Source organism: Erythrolamprus reginae, chromosome 6, assembly GCF_031021105.1.
Source record: "Erythrolamprus reginae isolate rEryReg1 chromosome 6, rEryReg1.hap1, whole genome shotgun sequence".
Classification (NCBI taxonomy): domain Eukaryota; kingdom Metazoa; phylum Chordata; class Lepidosauria; order Squamata; family Dipsadidae; genus Erythrolamprus; species Erythrolamprus reginae.
In genome coordinates this window covers 24181367-24200884 of record NC_091955.1, presented here as the reverse complement: position 1 = coordinate 24200884, position 19518 = coordinate 24181367, and the positions used below count along the sequence as shown (strand labels likewise).

Genomic DNA, 19518 nt, shown 5'->3' with positions numbered 1-19518 from the left:
TTCAGTGCTCAAACACAGAGCTGAAGCCATGGGTGTACAGTAATACTTCGACTTACGAACTTAATTGGTTCCAGGACGAGGTTCGTAAGGTGAAAAGCAAGATGAAACAATGTTTCCCATAGGAATCGATGGAAAAGTGAATAATGCGTGCAAGCCCAAAACTTATCCCTTTTGCCCATTACTGCTGGCATTCGGATCCTTATTTGGGGATGGGCGCCGGTGGCGGGGGTGGGTGTGACATTCCAGGGGCTGCTGCTGCTTCTGAAAGGGAAACCACCGCCGCCACTATCCTCTTGTCCTGGCAAGAGGAATGGATTCCGCCAGGATGTGGCAGCCCCACCCTTTGGGAGGGCGGGGCTGGAGCAGAGGGGCGGCTGCGAAGGGGCTGGCTTGGCGAAAGCACTCCCAACGAAGGGGCTGTGAGACGGTTTTCTCCGAGTGCTTCCGGAACGCCCGCCTCGCCCCTCTCGTAGCCCTTTCGCTGGGAGTGCTTTCATCCACGGCTGTCAGTGAAGGAGCTGCAGGAGAGGCGGGGCAGGCGTTCCCAAAACTCTCGGAGAAAGGGCTCTCACAGCTGCTTTGCTGGGAGCGCTTTCTCAGAGCGCTTCCGGAACACCCGCAGCCCCTTCACTGACAGCCCAGGACAAAAGCACTCTCAGTGAAGGGGCTGCAGGAGAGGCAGGGTGGGCATTCCAGAAGCACTCGGAGAAAACGCTCCCAGCGAAGAGTCACTTTTAGAGCGGATATTTTCAAAAATAAAAGATAGATGGGGTTATTGGAGAGGCGGTGCCAGGATGAATGGAGGGAGGTAAGGGCGGTACAGCCTTACAGACGAGGAAAGGCTCGTGTATTCTGCTCTGTCTCTTTAAAGAAGCAGTATTAATTAACGAACTGAACAGTTGGCTTTTTATCATTAAATCTTACTAAAGGTAGCTCTGTGTTTAGGAGATGAATTCCACAGAATTCCACAGAATTTAGTAAAAAACTTTTTGAGTTTTCTAGCTTGCCATGATCAAGCTACATGATGCCTGATAAGACTTTCCATTGTAAAAGCCCCATTTCTTGGTTTCATTCCCAGGGCTGTGCACAACAGGTTTTATTATGTTCAATAACATAATTCACATTGGACTCAACAAAATGTTTTACAATCCCTCAGATGCTTTTGTCTTTTTCTGTGCAAAAAGACTTAAATGGAAACAACTTCAACAAATAAAACACTCACTTGTAACTAGTTCCACTCAATTGCTTCAGATTCTTGCTTCATTTTTTTCTCTCTCACATGCTTTCAATTCAAAGACATGCTTGAACGAGGGAAGGGGGGTGGCCTGTGCAAAAATGTAGCAGAGGTTCTCCATATAACAATAAAATAACCAGAATTTTGTTACAGGGATCCCAACCCTCGTGTTACGGCCCACTACTGGAGTTTGAGCTCTTCAGAACTGAACCATGGAAATGGTGGTGATAAGGAGGCACACATATTCCTACTTGCGCGAGTAGCATGTGAGTGCGTGTGCACATGCTCCATTTTTGTGGTGGGTATGCGTGCTTCCTGCTTGCACAAATGGAGCTGCACGTGTGCACACTTGCCCGTCACTCGCACCAAACTATCTCTCTGTGTTAGTTTTCACTGACAATTTGCTATCCATGGTTAACCTTCAACTTAACCATGGATAGCAAATTGTCAGTGAAAACTAACAGAGACCTTAAACTTTCACAGAGGGAATTTTGCCAAAATGAGGAAAGTCAAATCCCTCCAAAATGCTTGGAATCTGTTTAAGAATATGTTACAACAGGCTCAACTAAAATGCATTCCTAAAAGAAAAAAGAGGACTGGAAAGTCCAAGAGGATACCAGTAGGGCTTACAAATGAGGTAAAGGAGGTTATTGGAAAGAAGAAAAACTCATTTAAGAAATGGAAGGCTCTTCCTACCGAGGAGAACAGGAAGGATCACAAAGTCTGGCAGACCAAATTCAAGGCGATAGTCAGGAAAGCCAAGAGAGATTTTGAGGAGCACATAGCAAAGAATATTAATAATAATAACAAAACCTTTTTTAAGTACATCAGAAGCAGGAACCCAACCAGAAAAACAGTTGGGCCACTCGATGACAACGGTCAGAAGGAAATAATCAGAGAAGACGAGATTGCTGAGAGACTAAATGATTTCTTTGCCTCCGTTTTCACTGAGGAGGATAGAGAGCATTTGCCTGCCACTGAATTAGATTTCCCAGGGAGGGAATTAGAAGAATTAAACCAGATAGAGATAAACAAGGAAGATTTCTTGCATGCCTCTCTAAACTAAATGTCAACAAATCGCCGGGTCCAGATTGCATCCACCCTAGAGTTCTCAAGGAACTCAAGTGTGAAATTGCTGAACTTCTAGCTAAAATATACAATCTTTTTCTAAGATCAGACACTGTACCTGAGGATTGGAGGGAGGCAAATGTTACCCCGATCTTCAAGAAAGGATCCAGAGGTGATCCAGGAAACTATAGACCAGTCAGTTTAACCTCAGTTCCAGGTAAAGTGATGGAAACCATTATTAAAGATAAAATTATTAATTGGGCATATAGAAAAACAGGTATTGCTGAAAGAAAATCAACATGGTTTCTGCAAAGGCAAATCATGTCTTACTAACTTGTTAGAATTCTTTGAGGGTGTAAATAAACACACAGATAAAGGGGACCCAGTTGATATTGTATATCTTGACTTTCAAAAGGCTAAGGCTTTAGACAAAGTCCCTCACCAAAGGCTCCTAAAAAAGCTCTTCAGCCACGGAATTAGAGGACAGGTCTTGTCCTGGATTGGTAACTAGCTAAATTGTAGGAAGCAAAGGGTGGCAATAAATGGACAATTCTCTGGATGGAAAGAAGTAAGAAGTGGTGTACCCCAAGGTTCAGTTTTGGGACCTTTACTTTTTAATTTATTCATTAATGATCTGGATGTAGAAGTAAATAGTGAGGTAGCAAAGTTTCCTGACGACACTAAATTGTTCCGGGAAGTGAAAAGTGAAACTGATTGTCGGGAGCTCCAGAAGGATCTCTCGAAATTGAGTGAGTGGGCAACAAAGCGGCAAATGCATTTTAACCTTAACAAGTGCAAAGTTATGCACATCGGGGCAAAGAACCCCAATTATACCTACCAAGTGATGGGGACAAAACTTTCCAAGACAACCCAAGAAAGGGATCTTGGGGTTTTGGTGGACAGCTCAATGAAGATGTCAACACAGTGTGCAGCAGCAGTAAAAAAAAGCAAATCCCATGCTGGGCATGATTGGGAAGGGAATTGAAAATAGGTCAGCAAGCATTGTATTGCCTCTGTACAAATTGATGGTGAGACCACACTTGGAGTACTGTGTACAGTTCTGGACACCGCACCTCAAGAAGGATATAATGGAACTGGAAAAGGTGCAAAAAAGGGCAACAAGAATGATAAAGGAAATGGAGCACCTCCCTTATGATACCAGGTTACAACACCTTGGTCTCTTCAGCCTTGAAAGATGGCATTTAAGGGGTGACTTGATTGAAGTGTATAAAAGCATGCATGGGATAGAGAAAAGGTGGATAGAGAAAAATTATTTTCTCTATCACACAATATTAGGACAAGGGGGCACTCCCTAAAGCTCATAGGTAAGAAAGTGAGGACAAATCAAGGGAAATATTTATTCACCCAGAAGGCCGTTGGTTTATGGAATTCACTTCCAGAAGAGGTCGTGACAGCTGTCAGCCTTGATAGCTTCAAGGCAGGATTAGACAGATTCATGGATGCCAAGCATATAGATGGTTATTGAAATGGATGTCCAAGTGCTGCCTCTATGTTGGTTGAGGCAGGCAGGATTCCCTTGAGTACCACTTCTTGAGGGTAAAGGGAAAGGGAGGGCCTTGCGTTCTATTTCTGCTCAAGATCCCCATGGACAATTGGTGGGCCACTGTGCAACACAGAATGCTGGACTCAATGGGCTTTGGCCTGATTCAGCATGGCTCTTCTTATGTTCTTTCCCCTTCCCTACCACCACAGTGCCGTAAGGCTGGAAAGATTGGGAAACTCTATGGGATAAACTTGGGAATGTCATAAAAATTCAAGACAGCAATGTCAAACTATAGCTACTGAGAGAGAGAGATATGTGCTTGCAGTACTATTTTTAAAAAACAGTTGAAGAAAGGCAACACAGAAATTGCCTGTAAAATTTTCTTAAAACCTATTACTGACATAATTATTTGAGAGTGCTTTACACCGTAGACCAATGATGGCGAACTTATGGCAAGAGTGCCACAGGTGGCACACGGAGCCATATCTGCTGGTACGCGAGCTGTTGCCCTAGTTCAGCTCCAACGTGCATATGTGTGCTGGTCAGCTGATTTTTGGTTTGCACAGAGGTTCTGGGATGGCGTTTTTTTGTTTCCAGAGCCTCGAGGGGGGGGGATGAGGGAGAGCAATTTTACCCTCCCCCAGCTCCAGGGAAGTCTTTGGAGCCTGGGGACCGTAAAACATGAGCCTACTTATTAGGAAAATTATTGAGTGTGCAGAGCTGGACATGATGATGAGGCGGTTGAAAGATCAAGAAGAGTCGGAATATTATAAAATACTCAATGAACTTAAAGATTACAAAGTATTTTATTTTGAAATTGTATATAACAGTGGTATGAAATATGTTACTTTTCCTTTGATTAGATCTAATCAACAAAAGCTTTTTACTAAAGACTTCAACCAAGAGTGGAGCGATTAGAACTCCTCCTTCTGTATTATATGTTTTGTTGGGGGGGGGGGGGATTGTATGTATGTCTTGTTTTGTTTTTTAAAATAATAAAATTTTTATTAAAAAAAAACCATGAGCCTGCTGGGCCCGCCAGAAATTGGGAATCAGTCCGTTTCCATCCTCCAGAGTGCCTTCAGGGGGCAGGGGAAGCTGTTTTTGCCCTCCCCAGGCATTGAATTATGGGTGTGGGCACTCGCACATGCGTGGTAGTGCACACACACGCTCTTTCGGCACCCGAGGAAGAAAAGGTTCACCATCACTGCTGTAGACTATCCCTGGAAGCTTCTTACCTTTAGTCTGTTGTTCTAATTGAACTCAAAAGGGTTTGACCAGGAAGCACTTAGCCTTATGAAATCTAGAGTAAGAGAGTGGGACAGATTTCCAGAGGTTTGTAAGTGTGCTGGTGTGCCTTTCGTCCCCTGTCCAATTGTCTTTCCTTTCTCTCACTTATCATATATATTTTCTTTCTTTCATATATCCTCTCCTCTAAGTTCACTTTACCCTTATATATATTACTACATATCTATTTTTCTTCCTATGTATTTATGTATTGGACAAATGAATGAATAAATAAATAAATCAAAATGGCTTTTTCAAAGACTTTCAGGATGATTGGGACTATGCATGAGTGCCAACATTTTGGATTTGAAAAACTTCATTTCCCTTTTTATATCAGTTTCTCTCCCTCCCTCCTTCCTTGTGTGTGTGTTCTATCTTGCCTAAAAGAAATATGGAAAGATTCATCAGCTCACTATGTTTCTCTCCTGTTTGTTAACAAAAGTTGTTACTTTGCATCTACTGGGAATCTGAGCAGGCTGATACAAAGAAACTACCAATTTCTTTTCTTTTTTTGCAGAGGGGGGGGGCAGCACATTCATTCACTTGCATGCAAGCCTACAGTGTTCCCTCGATTTTCGCGGGTTCGAACTTCGCGGAAAGTCTACACCACGGTTTTTCAAAAATATTAATTAAAAAATACTTTGCGGGTTTTTCCCCTAAACCACAATTTTTCCCACCTGATGACATCATATGTCATTGCCAAACTTTTGTCTCCCTTTAATAAATATTTTTTTTAATAAACTTTAATAAATAAACATGGTGAGTAATAATCTGAATGGTTGCTAAGGGAATGGAAAATTGCAATTTAGGGGTTTAAAGTGTTAAGGGAAGGCTTGTGGTACTGTTCATAGCCAAAAATAGTGTATTTATTTCCGCATCTCTACTTTGCGGAAATTCAACTTTCGCGGGCAGTCTCGGAACGCATCCCCCGCGAAAAGCGAGGGAACACTGTATGTACTTTCCAGCATAGAATCCCTGGATTTCTACAGCAGGATAAATTACTCAATGCAATGCTTCATTAAATCTCAATGTCCAACACTTACAAGCCCTTTACTAGGTGGGTTAGCGACATATATTTTTAAAAAAGGACTTTAAATATGCAAATTGTGAAATATCAGTCTCTGTAACATTTAGTATAGCATATGTAGTTGAGTTCTAAGCATGACAGGTTACTTAAATGACCTGCCGTGCTTAAATGGAGCAAATGTGCACAGGACTGATGTAGTTTAAATGCAGCAAATGTGCACACGGCCAATATTTGTAGTCTTGATTGTTTTGCTTCTGGATTGCATTGGGTGATGAGAGTGGCTATTATTGTTTGCAGGGAAGAAAGATTCTGAATCACCCAAGGTTAACTTAAATAATCAAAGCCTTGTGCATTTATTCTGAAAGCTTGTTTACTGCCAGTGGCGCCTGGAGCAATCTTTTATGGCATTGTAAATTGGTAGATTTTAATTAATGATGTACATTAGAGGATTACATTACAGCATATCAATATTGGGCAGGCATAATTAGCATTTGATATATCTAGACAGGGTGGCAGACTCTCTAATGAATAGAGGTTCCAATCCGCTCACCAGGGGCCCAGAATTCAGATCTTGATGTTCCCAAGGCAATCTTACCTTGAAGACATTGAAGATAGGGAGCCAAATTAAGGTGACTGATTCTCTGGATATTTGTCAAGGTAGATTGGAAAGAGCTATCATTTGGGGCTAATCCTTGGGTGGTTATTGTAAAAACCACAAGCCCTACGTGGCATGGGACCAGATTACTTATGGGACCGCCTCCTGCCACATGAACCTCAGTCCCACAGAGTCGGCTTTCTACAGGTCCCGTCAACTGGACAATGTCACTTAGCTGGACCTAGGGGAAGAGCCTTGTCTATGGGGGCCCCGGCCCTCTGGAATCAGCTCCCCCCAGAGATTCGTGTTGCCCCCACCCTCCTCGCCTTCCGTAAAAGTTTAAAGACCTATCTGTGCCACCAAGCCTGGGTTTATTAGATTCTACCCGGTGGCCAATGAATGTATAGTAGGTTTGCTTGAATGATTATGTGTGCATGTTAATAGGCCTTTTAGTTTCTTTTTAAATGTAATTCTTCCCGGCAAAGAATTTTTTTATATTTTTGTCTCTCCAGTCACAGTACAATAAAAATTATAACAACAACATCAAATTGTTTTACAACAAATCAATTTCAGGAAGTCATAGAATACAATGCTACCATCTTCACTTTTGACATCTGAATAAAAATAGCTGCCCAGTTTTTTAATGCTATAGAAATACAGTAGTCCCTCGCTGTATCGCACTTCACCTGCCGCGGCTTCACTTCATCGCGGGTTTTGAAGTCAGCTTCATTTGAATCATTTCACCACACAAACGAGCGCTAGAATAATTCCAGCAGGACTCCCAAATGATGAGTGGGGCGGGGACTGAGCTCCGGCGGAGGCCCGTCCCCTCGTTCAATCCCCCTCGCCAGTGCCGAAAGGAAAAAAAAGAAAGGAACGTGACGCGGCGGGGATTTCCAGACTGGGCTCGAGGGTGGAAGAGGAAGTGCTCGAGGGCGGAAGAGAGAGAGAAAAAAAAAGAAACAGCCGGGGCAGCTCACCAGGGACTTTACAGCCGGGGCAAGGCAAAAAAGACAACATTTGGCCGAACTGCTGCAAAGAACAGAGTAAGTAGTAGTGGGGGGAAAGGTTAGCCGGCCGTTGCTCGCCTCCAGGCATCCGGAGCTGGTGGGAAGGAGGATAAATTCCCCATCGCGGATTTCACCTATCGCGGCCAGGTCTGGAACGTAACTCCCACGATAGGTGAGGGACTACTGTATACTATTAGCTAAGACCCCATTTAAGCTGTTCTGAATTCTAGTATCTCACATTGAATAAGCTGAAATGTTTCAAATATCTCCTAATCACTTCCATATCAATTTTCATATATAATCAATACCCTTTACAAATAGTTAATGCCTATTAATAAAATACCCTTTAAAAATATTTGAAAAATTATTTACAGTAGCCAGTAAGCCAGTGAAAGTGATCCCAGTGGTACTTGGCACACTGGGTGCAGTGCCAAAGGATCTCAGCGGACATTTAAAAACCATCGGAATTGACAAAATCTCCATCTGTCAATTGCAAAAGGCCGCTTTACTGGGATCGGCAAACATAATTCGCTGCTATATCACGCAGTCCTAGGTGCTTGGGAAGCGCCCGACTGGTGATGAAATACGAAATCCAGCATAGTGATCTCGTTTGCTGTGTTGTATTGACATAATAAAACAAAAATGTAATTATTATTATTATAGCAATTATTATAGCAGTAGCAATGGTTGTGAACAGGAACACAAAACCCAGTGAAATAGTAAGGGACAGTCATTCCTGAATACAGATTTGTCCTGAACACAGAACAACAAAGGATGATTAGGAAAGCATTTGAAGATGAGATTCCTGTGATAAAATATTACAGTTGTTCCTGAGAGAATGCAAGAAATTAGGAATACATGCAGAGGAGAAGCTATTGTAACAATGGGAGGCTTTAGTTATCTTTGCATAGATTGGGGGCATTCAAGCATGGATCGTGACATAGAAACCAGACTGTTAAATAATTGTAAGTGATAGTGCCTTAGAATAGTCTTGGAACCAGTTACAGGGGAAACAACTATACACTTAATTCTAAGTGGGGTCCAGGATCTATTGTGAGATGCAGCTACTGTAAAACCAGTTAGTGACTCCAATGCAATGCTTCTCAAATAGTGGGGCGGGCCCCACTGGGGGAGGCACAGAGCAATGCCTGGGGGGCATGTGACCCTGGGGAACATGCTTTTTTTTTGCCGCAGGGAGTTGGGATTTTTTGCACTGAACAATAGCACACAGCACAGAGCAGGAGATGTACAGTGCAGATAACAAACCCTTAAGAAACACCATGGAAAAATATTTAACAGAATAGAATAGAATTGAATTTTATTGGCCAAGTGTGATTAGACACACAAGGAATTTGTCTTGGTGCATATGCTCTCAGTGTACATAAAAGAAAAAGATACATTTGTCAAGAATCATGTGGTACAACACTTAATGATTGTCATAGGGGTCAAATAAGCAATGAAGAAACAATCAATATTAATAAAAATCTTAGGATACGAGCAACAAGTCACAGTCATACAGTCCTAAGTGGGAGGAAAATGATGATGGGAATGATGAGAAAAACTAGTAGAATAGAAGTGCAGATTTAGTAAAAGGTCTGAAAGTGTTGAGGGAATTATTTGTTTAGTAGAGTGATGCCGTTCGGGAAAAAACTGTTCTTGTATCTAGTTATCTTGGTGTGCAGTGCTCTGTAGCGACGTTTTGAGGGTAGGAGTTGAAACAGTTTATGTCCAGGATGCAAGGGGTCAGTAAATATTCTCCACTGCACTGCTCAGAGAGTCCAATGTGGGTTATTATTCAGCCTCATTGGCAGGGACTGAGTTAAAAATTAGCATAAATGTTATGTCCCGCCCACCACTACCCTCCTTAGGTCAGTCTTAAAAACTCAGTCATAGTGTAGGGACTATGAGTTTGCTTCTCTCTAAGACAGTGAATTTTATTTGCATTTATTTGTTTTTTCCTAATTGTCTTTTCTTTCTTTTACAGGAGGAAGAGAACAAGGGATTCCTGTTGAGAGCCTCTTCCCTCCGGGGTACTGCTCTCCACCTCTTTACCCCTGAGAGGCCACTGCTCTCTGGAGCACTGCCTCGAAGACAGGGAAGATGTTTTGAGGGGTCCCTGACATCCGCGCTCAACCCCCACCCCCACCGCCAGCGGGGCTCCTTATCTCGCCGCGCGATCGTCCGAATCAGCTGTTTGGCGGCGTTATCAGCGGCCGCCGATCCAAACTAGGCGGCAAATGCTACGGGGCTCCCGATCTCACCGCGACAGTCGCCAGGCTCACAGGGAGAGAAAACAGCTGTTTGGCGGCATTAACGTCGGCCGCCAATCATGGGGTGCTACTATGGGGATGTTTTATGGCTTACGAGACTCCGGTCCGCCATTTTCTTTATGGGGTAAAGTGCTGAGCGACCAGCATACAGGCACGGAGATGCCTCAGCCGTTGCAAGGTTAGCTCCGCCCACTTTGGAACGCCATGTTTGAGCACAAAGGGGGGGCTATGAGCCAATGATTCAGCACAATACTCAACGGCCGCCATCTTTATTACAACTAAGTGGGCGTTTCCCTGCAAACTCAGGAACTTGCCCTCATCACGTGACTGGAAGTCTATTACTACTTCCTCTGAGAACTGAGTCAGCACGCATTTACTATTGTGCATTCCAGTACCTCGTGCTACCGAGCTCCTACTGTTGCTGCTGCGTGAGTGTTACTACTTATCATGTCTCAATCACAAGTCAATCCTATTGACTCAGCTACCCCCTCTACTAGCAAGGGAAAGGATAAAAGCCATGGCACTAAGTCCAAGGGGAAATCTTCTCAATCCTCAGCGGCCTTAAAAGAGGCTGAGAAGAGAATCAAAGCCCTGGAGGCTCAGCTAGAAATAAACAAACCAAGACAGGGCCCTAGTCCCTCCTCCAGTATGAATCCACATCAACAGAGTCCTTTGGCTTCTGCTGCTGCTCTAGAGGGACCCCACCTTTCTGCTGCTGGAGACTTATCTCCTGACCGCCCATTGAGTGCCCCACCTCCATCTGAGGGGATCCAAAGGGCAGATTGGTCCAGGCCATCCCAATCGTGGCCTCAACCTGCGCAACAGCCGGCAGCCACCTTTACCCCGACTGCAGCGGGGCTCAGGGGCCCCTTGGATAATTGGCAGGCTATGTCCCCTTCATTACAGGACATGATAGCCTCTGCTTATTCCCAGGGCATCGCAGTGGGTGCCCAGCAACGCCCCTCTCCTCTACCAGCCAGAGCCAATAGACAGGACCCTTGGACAGTTCCTGCTCCTGCTCCATCTCTGCATGATTCACTGCAGGAGCAATTTGATCCAAGGGAGATGGCTTCAGATGCAGAGGATGAGCTTTCAGAGGGTGAGGCTAATTTGCCGGATCAGCCCCCTCTGACAGGGCTATTCAAGCACTCCCTATTCAGAATCCTCTTGGATAAAGCTAAGACCACGCTGTTACCAGATAACTCATCGAAACCAGCTGGTCAAGAGGTGGGCATCATGCCAGCGGCCAGACTCATTAATGAACCCCAGAGGGAATCAGAGCATATTCCTGCAGTGCCTATCTTTGCAGAGAATATAAAGAGGCCCTGGCAGAACCCATCAGCGGCCCTGGGGCCCTCAACCGTGGACAAAAAGTTTTACACCTTTGACCCAGAGATAGAGGACTTACTTCAATACCCTTCAGTGGACACTCCTGTCACATCACTGATGTCTAACGCAGTAGTTCCATCAGAGATGGCAGATGGTTTGCGCCCAGAAGACAGGAGGGCAGAGAACTTGATTAAAAGAATGCACCAACTTTCTGCCTGGTCCCTGAGGGCAGCTTCGGCTGCTTTTTTCTTCAACAGAGCCTCCATTCTGTGGCTCCAAGATATGCTCTCAAGACTGGGCCCAGAGGATGCCCGGCTACGCCAGGATATTAACAAACTCATTGCCACTGCTGAGTTTTCTGCAGACGCCACCTTGGCGGCAGCAAGATTTTCATCTCGGGCACTGGCGACTAATCCCTCCGCTTGGCGCATGATTTGGCTCCGATCTTGGCAAGCTGACGTGAAATCGAAATGGCGCCTCGCCACAGCACCATATCAGGGTTCTAAACTTTTTGGTGAATCCCTGGACTCTGTTCTGATTGAAGACAGGGATAAGAGGAAGGTGTTGCCAAGGTCAGCGAGGAGATAAGATAGGCGAGGAGCTCCCTACTCTCGCAGGCAGCCCTTTCGTTCAGAACCATCCTCAACTTCATCCCCAGTTGCACGGACCCATTGGCAGGGGACCTATACCCAACCAACTTACAGATCTGACAGAGGTGGTTATGGAGACAGACACCGCCAATTTCAACAATCTCGCAGGTCTTACAGAGGTGGCAACAGAGGGGGATATCGTAAGCAGAAGTGACTCTTGCCACGACCCGCCCATCGGTGGACACCTGCAATTCTTCACCGACTTTTGGGAATCCATCTCCACCGACGCATGGGTCTTAGAGACTGTGGAACAGGGGCTGCGGATAAACTTTTGGCAGACTCCTTCAAACAGATTTGTGCAATGCCCCACCTTGCTTCACTCACAAAAAAGAGCCCTTATTTTTCAAGAGGTCCAACATCTATTGGACATTGGGGCAATAGATCCGGTTCCTACAGACCAGAGAGGCAAGGGGTTCTACTCCATTGTGTTCGTAGTCCCCAAACCCTCCGGCGGATGCTGCCTAATTTTGAACCTCAAACGACTGAACATTTACATCCGGTATCAGAGGTTCAAGATGCATTCATTGCAAACCATCTTGGCATCCATACGCCATCAGGATTGGATGACCTCCATCAATCTCAAGGAGGCATACCTACATATTCCGGTTTATCAGCAACACCGTCAATTTCTACGCTTCTGCCTCCAGGACCGGCACTTTCAATACAAGGCCATGCCCTTCGGCCTATCTTCAGCTCCCAGAGCCTTTACCAAGCTGTTAGACGCCTTAACAGCAAGCCTCAGGTCACGCTCCATACGTCTTCTAGCTTACCTAGACGACATAATCATCTTATCCAGAAGTCCGCAACAGGCCAACCTGGATCTGGCCCGGACAATGGACTCGCTCGAGAGAGCAGGATTCACAATAAATCACGACAAAAGCCACTTACAGCCAACCAGGTGTATGCTCCACCTAGGCACGACAATAGATTCTTCATCAGGCATGGTCTTTCTGTCATTAGAGAGACAGCAGAAAATACAGACACTGATACACTCAATATCACGCCGCACCAAGATTCCCCTAGTACTGCTTTCACAACTGCTAGGGGTCTTCATTTCTTGCATCAACATAGTGCCTTGGGCTCGGCTGCACTCCCGCCCTCTGCAGTGGCTTCTACTCCCTTTCCAAAGGGCCCGGCTAAGCAACTCCAAGCATCAGGTGCACCTGACCACAGCAGTTCGTCTTTCCTTCCCCCGGTGGACATCAACCGCCATAGCCAGGGGCTCTCCCTTCTTGTTCCACCAGGAGGTGACGATCACTACAGACACGAGTCTGTCCGGATGGGGAGCTCACTCCGGACTCCAGGTTGCCCAGGGTAGATGGTCAGCATTGGATCTGGCAGACCCCAACATCAACCTCCTGGAGCTACGAGCAGTTTTCAGAGCACTACAGATGTTTTCAAAGACTGTAAGGGGCCGCCACGTCTTGATATTGACAGACAATGTAGCGACGAGGGCCCACGTAAATCATCAGGGAGGCACACGGTCAGGCCGTCTAATGCAGGAGGCACACGCCCTAATGTCATGGGCGGAGATTCATCTCGCCTCGATCCGTGCAGAACATATTTCAGGAGTGGACAATACGCAGGCGGACTGGCTAAGCCGCACAACGATAGACCCAGGGGAATGGTCCCTGAGCCCAGAGGTGTTCCAGATGATAGTCCACCATTATGGCATTCCAGCAGTGGACCTGTTAGCTTCACGACACAATCACTAGGTCCCTCGGTTTTTCTCCAGGTTCCCAACTCCGAGAGCCGAGCAGGTCAACACACTCCTGTCACCTTGGCTGACCGGTTTACTATATGCCTTCCCTCCGGTCAGTCTAATACACAGGGTAGTGGCCAAGATCATCTCGGAAGGAGCGGAAGTTCTCTTGGTAGCTCCATTCTGGCCCAGACGTCCGTGGTTTGCCGACCTGATGGACCTATCACTGTCTCCCCCGTGGAGAATCCTGTGTCACCAACTGGTCCTGTCGCAGGGCTCAATAATTCACCCAGACCCACAGTGGTGGAGGCTTGCCGTGTGCAGATTGAGGGGAACCGCTTGAGGGAGAAACAGGTTCCAGATAACATCATCCACACTATACAAGCGGCACGGCGTCCCTCGACCACCCGCATCTATCAAGCGACATGGACAGCGTACTGCACCTTCTGTAGGGCACAAGGCGTCTTGCCTTCATCCTCTTCAGTGCTTACCCTTCTGGAGTTCCTACAGAAGGGCCTCGAGAAGGGATTAACTCCTAACACCCTTCGCAGACAAGTAGCTGCCATTGCAACCATTCTCCGGCCAGACCCACTCTACCCGATCTCTCACCATCCTTGGATTAAGGACTTCCTTCTGGGGGCAACAAACCTGTCACCACCAGTGATTCACCGTTTTCCGTCCTGGGATCTGCCCCTGGTTCTCCAGGCCCTTACGGCTCCCCCCTTCGAACCATTAAGGGAGGTTTCCCTTTGCATGCTTTCCATAAAAGTGGCCTTCCTGATGGCCTTAACCTCTGCACGCAGGGTCTCCGAACTAGCAGCTCTATCAGTGCGTTCAGACTTATGTGTGTTCCACCCCGATAGAGTGACCCTCCGCTTGAACCCTAGTTTCTTGCCTAAGATCAACACTAGGTTTCATAGATCACAAGATATAGTGTTACCGGACTTTTGCACCCACGGCTCCCATCCATCGGAGCTTCGTTGGCATAAAGTAGATGTTAGGAGAGCAGTTAAAATTATATGTTCGCCGCACGAACACGTTCCGGAGATCGGAGGCTCTCTTTGTTTCATTCCTTCCCGCATTGATGGGGAAGAAAGTATTGGCCAAGACTATCAGCAGATGGATTCGTTCCTGCATCATTGAGGCATATAAGGCTAGAGCAACCCCCTTACCGGAGGGGATTACGGCCCACTCTACTAGAAGTGCAGCCACCTCGGCGGCCTGGACCACACAGGCGCCGATTGAAGACATCTGTAGGGCAGCGACCTGGGCCCCACCTACAATCTTTATCAGACATTACCGTTTGGACTCATTTGCTTCCGCAGAGGCAGCCTTCGGGAGAAGAGTATTACAAAGAGTTTGTGTTCCAGCGCCCCTGGGCCAGCCTATCCCTCCCTAAGGTGTTGCTTGGGTATATCCCACCTTGGACTCTCTGAGCAGTGCAGTGGAGAAGAACCGTTGAACTTACCTGAACGGTCTTCTCGCTGCACTGCGAAGAGAGTCCAAACCCGCCCGGCCTTTTTGGCCCAGGTGCACAGTACAGTTGAAGTTCTATAGTTTAAAGTTTGTTGAATAAATTTGTCTGTTTCACTATTCCTTCGTTTTTTATTGACTGACCTAAGGAGGGTAGTGGTGGGCGGGACATAACATTTATGCTAATTTTTAACTCAGTCCCTGCCAATGAGGCTGAATAATAACCCACCTTGGACTCTCTTTGCAGTGCAGTGAGAAGACCGTTCAGGTAAGTTCAACGGTTCTTTTCCCCGCCCTCTTTTTGACTCGTGCAGTATACAGGTCCTCGATGAAAGGCAGGTTGGCAGCAATTGTTTTTTCTGCAGTTCTGATTATCCTCTGAAGTCTGTGTCAGTCCTGTTGGCTTGCAGCACCAAACCAGACAGTTATAGAGGTGCAGATGACAGACTCAATGATTCCTCTTTAGAACTGTATCAGCAGCTCCTTGGTTAGTTTGAGCTTCCTGAGCTGGCGCAGAAATAACATTCTTTGTTGTGCTTTTTTGATGATGTTTTTGATGTTAAGTGACCATTTTAGGTCTTGAGATATGATAGAACCTAGAAATTTGAAGGTCTCCACTGTTGATACTGTGTTGTCTAGTATTGTGAGAGGTAGAAGGGTGGAAGGGTTTCTCCTAAAGTCTACCACCATTTCTACGGTTTTGAGTGTGTTCAGTTGTAGATTGTTCTGGTCATACCACAAGGAGAGTTGTTCAACTTCCCGTCTGTATGCGGATTCATCATTGTCTCGAATGAGTCCGATCACTGTTGTATCATCTTCAAACTTCAGTAGTTTAACAGATGGATCATCTGAGATGCAGTCATTAGTGTATAGAGAGAAGTGGTGAGAGTACACAGCCTTGGGGGGCACCTGTGATAATTGTATATGTATCTGATGTGATTTTTCCTAGCTTCACCTGCTGTTTTCTGTTAGGAAGGGAGGAAAAGAAAGGAGGAAAGAGACTGTGATAATAAGACAAAGCTTAAGATGAGGAAATATGATGAAGTATATGTAGCGCTTGGCTTCACTGTGACTACGATGGGAGACAAGGAAAGACCAGTATGTTTACTGTGTCTAAAAATGTTGGCAGTGGACAGCATGAAGCCAAATCAATTGAGTCGTTCCTTAAACACATTACACCCCAATCACGCTGATAAGCCACTTGATTTTTTTTTTCATCAAAACATGCCGAATATTGCAAGCAATTGTCCCAGTGGAGAGTTGGGCCCTTCCAAAATGTTTACTTCTTTCTAGGAGGAGCGTAACAGAAAATAATTGAGAAGCACTGCTCTAATGCCGTTACATATAGCAATCACACAAATGAAAAATTGCTAGTAAGGTCCAACACTGTCACTGATGACTCAGCAGCAGAAGCATTTCAGAAATGAAACTGGTGGGGGGGAAAGGCACCAAATGGGGAAAGTGATCATAGTGCCTGAAGGTTTATTAAAACCATAGTAACTATGCAAGGAAAAATTGTAAGGAAAAAACTGATCAACACCTTTCCTTCCAAATGTAAGCGATGATGAGGACTGCAGAAATAAAAATTTGAACAACATATGGCAAAAAACTATTAAAGGAAACAATAATAATTTCTTTACATATATTTGAAAAACAAAATGAGCAACAGAACAGCTGGGCTGTTGGAAGACAAAGAAGTGAAATGGATGTTTGAGGAGGTTATGAAGATTGCAGGCAACCTCTGCAATCTTTCTAGATAAGAGTTCTTTGTCTCTATCTATACTGCAGCGGATACAGAATAATAGGTACCTATTCTTTCTGTTCTCCAGGGAGGAAAGGCAAACAAAGCAGATTGAGGTAACAAGGCACATTATTTCATGACATCTCGACCGAATGTACTGTAACCAATCACCAGTTTCTGATGACATCTGCTTTTAAACTGAAATTGCTGATCTCTTTATAAAAATATCTTACTCAAATTAATTAGGGGTAGTGATTTCTGACAGTCTCAAAATGGATGAACAGTGCAGTCAGGCGGTAGGGAAAGCAAGGAGAATGCTTGGCTGCATAGCTAGAGGTATAACAAGCAGGAAGAGGGAGATTGTGATCCCGCTGTGTAGAGCGCTGGTGAGACCACATTTGGATTACTGTGTTCAATTCTGGAGACCTCACCTACAAATAGTAAATAGTAATAGTAATACACTATTGATAAAATTGAACGGGTTCAAAGACGGGCTACAAAAATGGTGGAAGGTTTTAAGCATAAAACTTATCAGGAAAGACTTAATGAACTCAATCTGTATAGTCTGGAGGACAGAAGGAAAAATGGGGGACATGATCGAAACATTTAAATATGTTAAAGGGTTAAATAAGGTTCAGGAGGGAAGTATTTTTAATAGGAAAGTGGACACAAGAACAAGGGAACACAATTTGAGGTTAGTTGGGGGAAAGATCAGAAGCAACATGAGAAAATATTTTACTGAAAGAGTAGTAGATGCTTGGAACAAACTTCCATCAGACATGGTTGGTAAATCCACAGTAACTGAATTTAAACATGCCTGGGATAAACATATATCTACCCTAAGATAAAATACAGGAAATAGTATAAGGGCAGACTAGATGGATCATGAGGTCTTTTTATGCTGTCAATCTTCTATGTTTCTAATTGCTATGCCATAGAACTAGCATAGAACTAGAAAGGGATCCAGAGGAATTCTGGGAAATTCCCTTTCTATGTGTTTGAGATAGATTGATAGAAAGGCCTATTGTAGAATTGCAGCTTCATTGCTAGTTAAGTAGCATGGTTATATATTATTATTATTTATTAGATTTGTATGTGCTCTGAAAACTCGGGGCGGCTATATACGGATGTTTAATAATAACGATGCGCAAAATGAAGTTAAGTTCTAGTAAAGTTACATTTTTTTCAAGAAAGAAGTGAACAGTGAAATAACGTTTGAAAATACAACTAAAACAAATTGCTGGTTTCAGTTTGAAATGTGGAAATAAAGTGAAGCCCTTGAGATGAATTTTAAAATATATTTTGATTTTGTTTCAGTTCAGCATATGATACCAAAACAAGGCAGAAGGTGGCAGTGAAAAAGCTTTCAAGACCTTTCCAGTCCCTTATTCATGCTAGAAGGACTTACCGGGAGCTTAGATTACTCAAGCACATGAAACATGAAAATGTGAGTGGAAAGATGGTATTATGTAAACCTCCAATAGAAATGGCAATTTGTCTTTTGTTCGGTTTTACTGGAGCAGTAATCAGAAAATCCCACATTCATATAGAAGGATAATTTAGCAGAAGCACTTGAACACTTGCTACATTGTTGGGTATCCTCAGTTAACCTTACATTCAAGTGAAGATCAGGTTTGTGGTTCTAATACTGTAGAAGCAGGCTTTAGCAGGTCTGAGCCATTTGATTCAGGTAACCTTTTAGTGTTCATTTTAAGAGGACTGGAATATTGGTAAATGAAGGAATACCAAAGAATAAGGATGTACAGTGTTCCCTCGCTTTTCGCGGGGGATTCGTTTCGAGACCGCCCGCGAAAGTCGAATTTCCGCGAAGTAGAGATGCGGAAGTAAATACACTATTTTTGGCTATGAACAGTATCACAAGCCTTCCCTTCGCACTTTAAACCCCTAAATTGCAATTTTCTATTCCCTTAGCAACCATTCAGATTATTACACACCATGTTTATTTATTAAAGTTTATTAAAAAAAATATTTATTAAAGGCAGACGAAAGTTTGGTGATGACATATGACATCATCGGGTGGGAAAAACCGTGGTACAGTGTTCCCTCGATTTTCGCGGGTTCGAACTTCGCAGAAAGTCTATACCACGGTTTTTCAAAAATATTAATTAAAAAATACTTTGTGGGTTTTTTCCCTATACCACGGTTTTTCCCACCCGATGACGTCATATGTCATTGCCAAACTTTCGTCTGCCTTTAATAAATATTTTTTTAAATAAACTTTAATAAATAAACATGGTGAGTAATAATCTGAATGGTTGCTAAGGGAATGAGAAATTGCAATTCAGGGCTTTAAAGTGTTAAGGGAAGGCTTGTGATACTGTTCATAGCCAAAAATAGTGTATTTACTTCCGCATCTCTACTTCGCGGAAATTCAACTTTCGCGGGCAGTCTTGGAACGCATCCCCCGCGAAAAGTGAGGGAACACTGTATAGGGAAAAAACCCGCAAAGTATTTTTTAATTAATATTTTTGAAAAACTGTGGTATAGACTTTCCGCAAAGTTCGAACCCATGGAAATCAAGGGAACACTGTACTGCATTTTTTTTAATCTATCCCCCTACCCCAGAACTGTGGCTTTAATTATTTTGGGCAGTTTACAGTCACAGCA

At 44.4% G+C, this 19518-nt stretch overlaps 1 protein-coding gene across 1 annotated transcript in view; it reads left to right on the top strand.

Annotated features, from left to right (window-relative positions):
* The window catches only part of MAPK11 (mitogen-activated protein kinase 11), a 67522-nt gene that overhangs the window by 20825 nt on the left and 27179 nt on the right, over positions 1-19518 (top strand). Inside the window, exon 2 of the mRNA XM_070755422.1 lies at positions 18208-18337. Coding sequence (XP_070611523.1) covers positions 18208-18337 — 130 coding nt within the window. The remainder of the gene's footprint in view (positions 1-18207; positions 18338-19518) is intronic.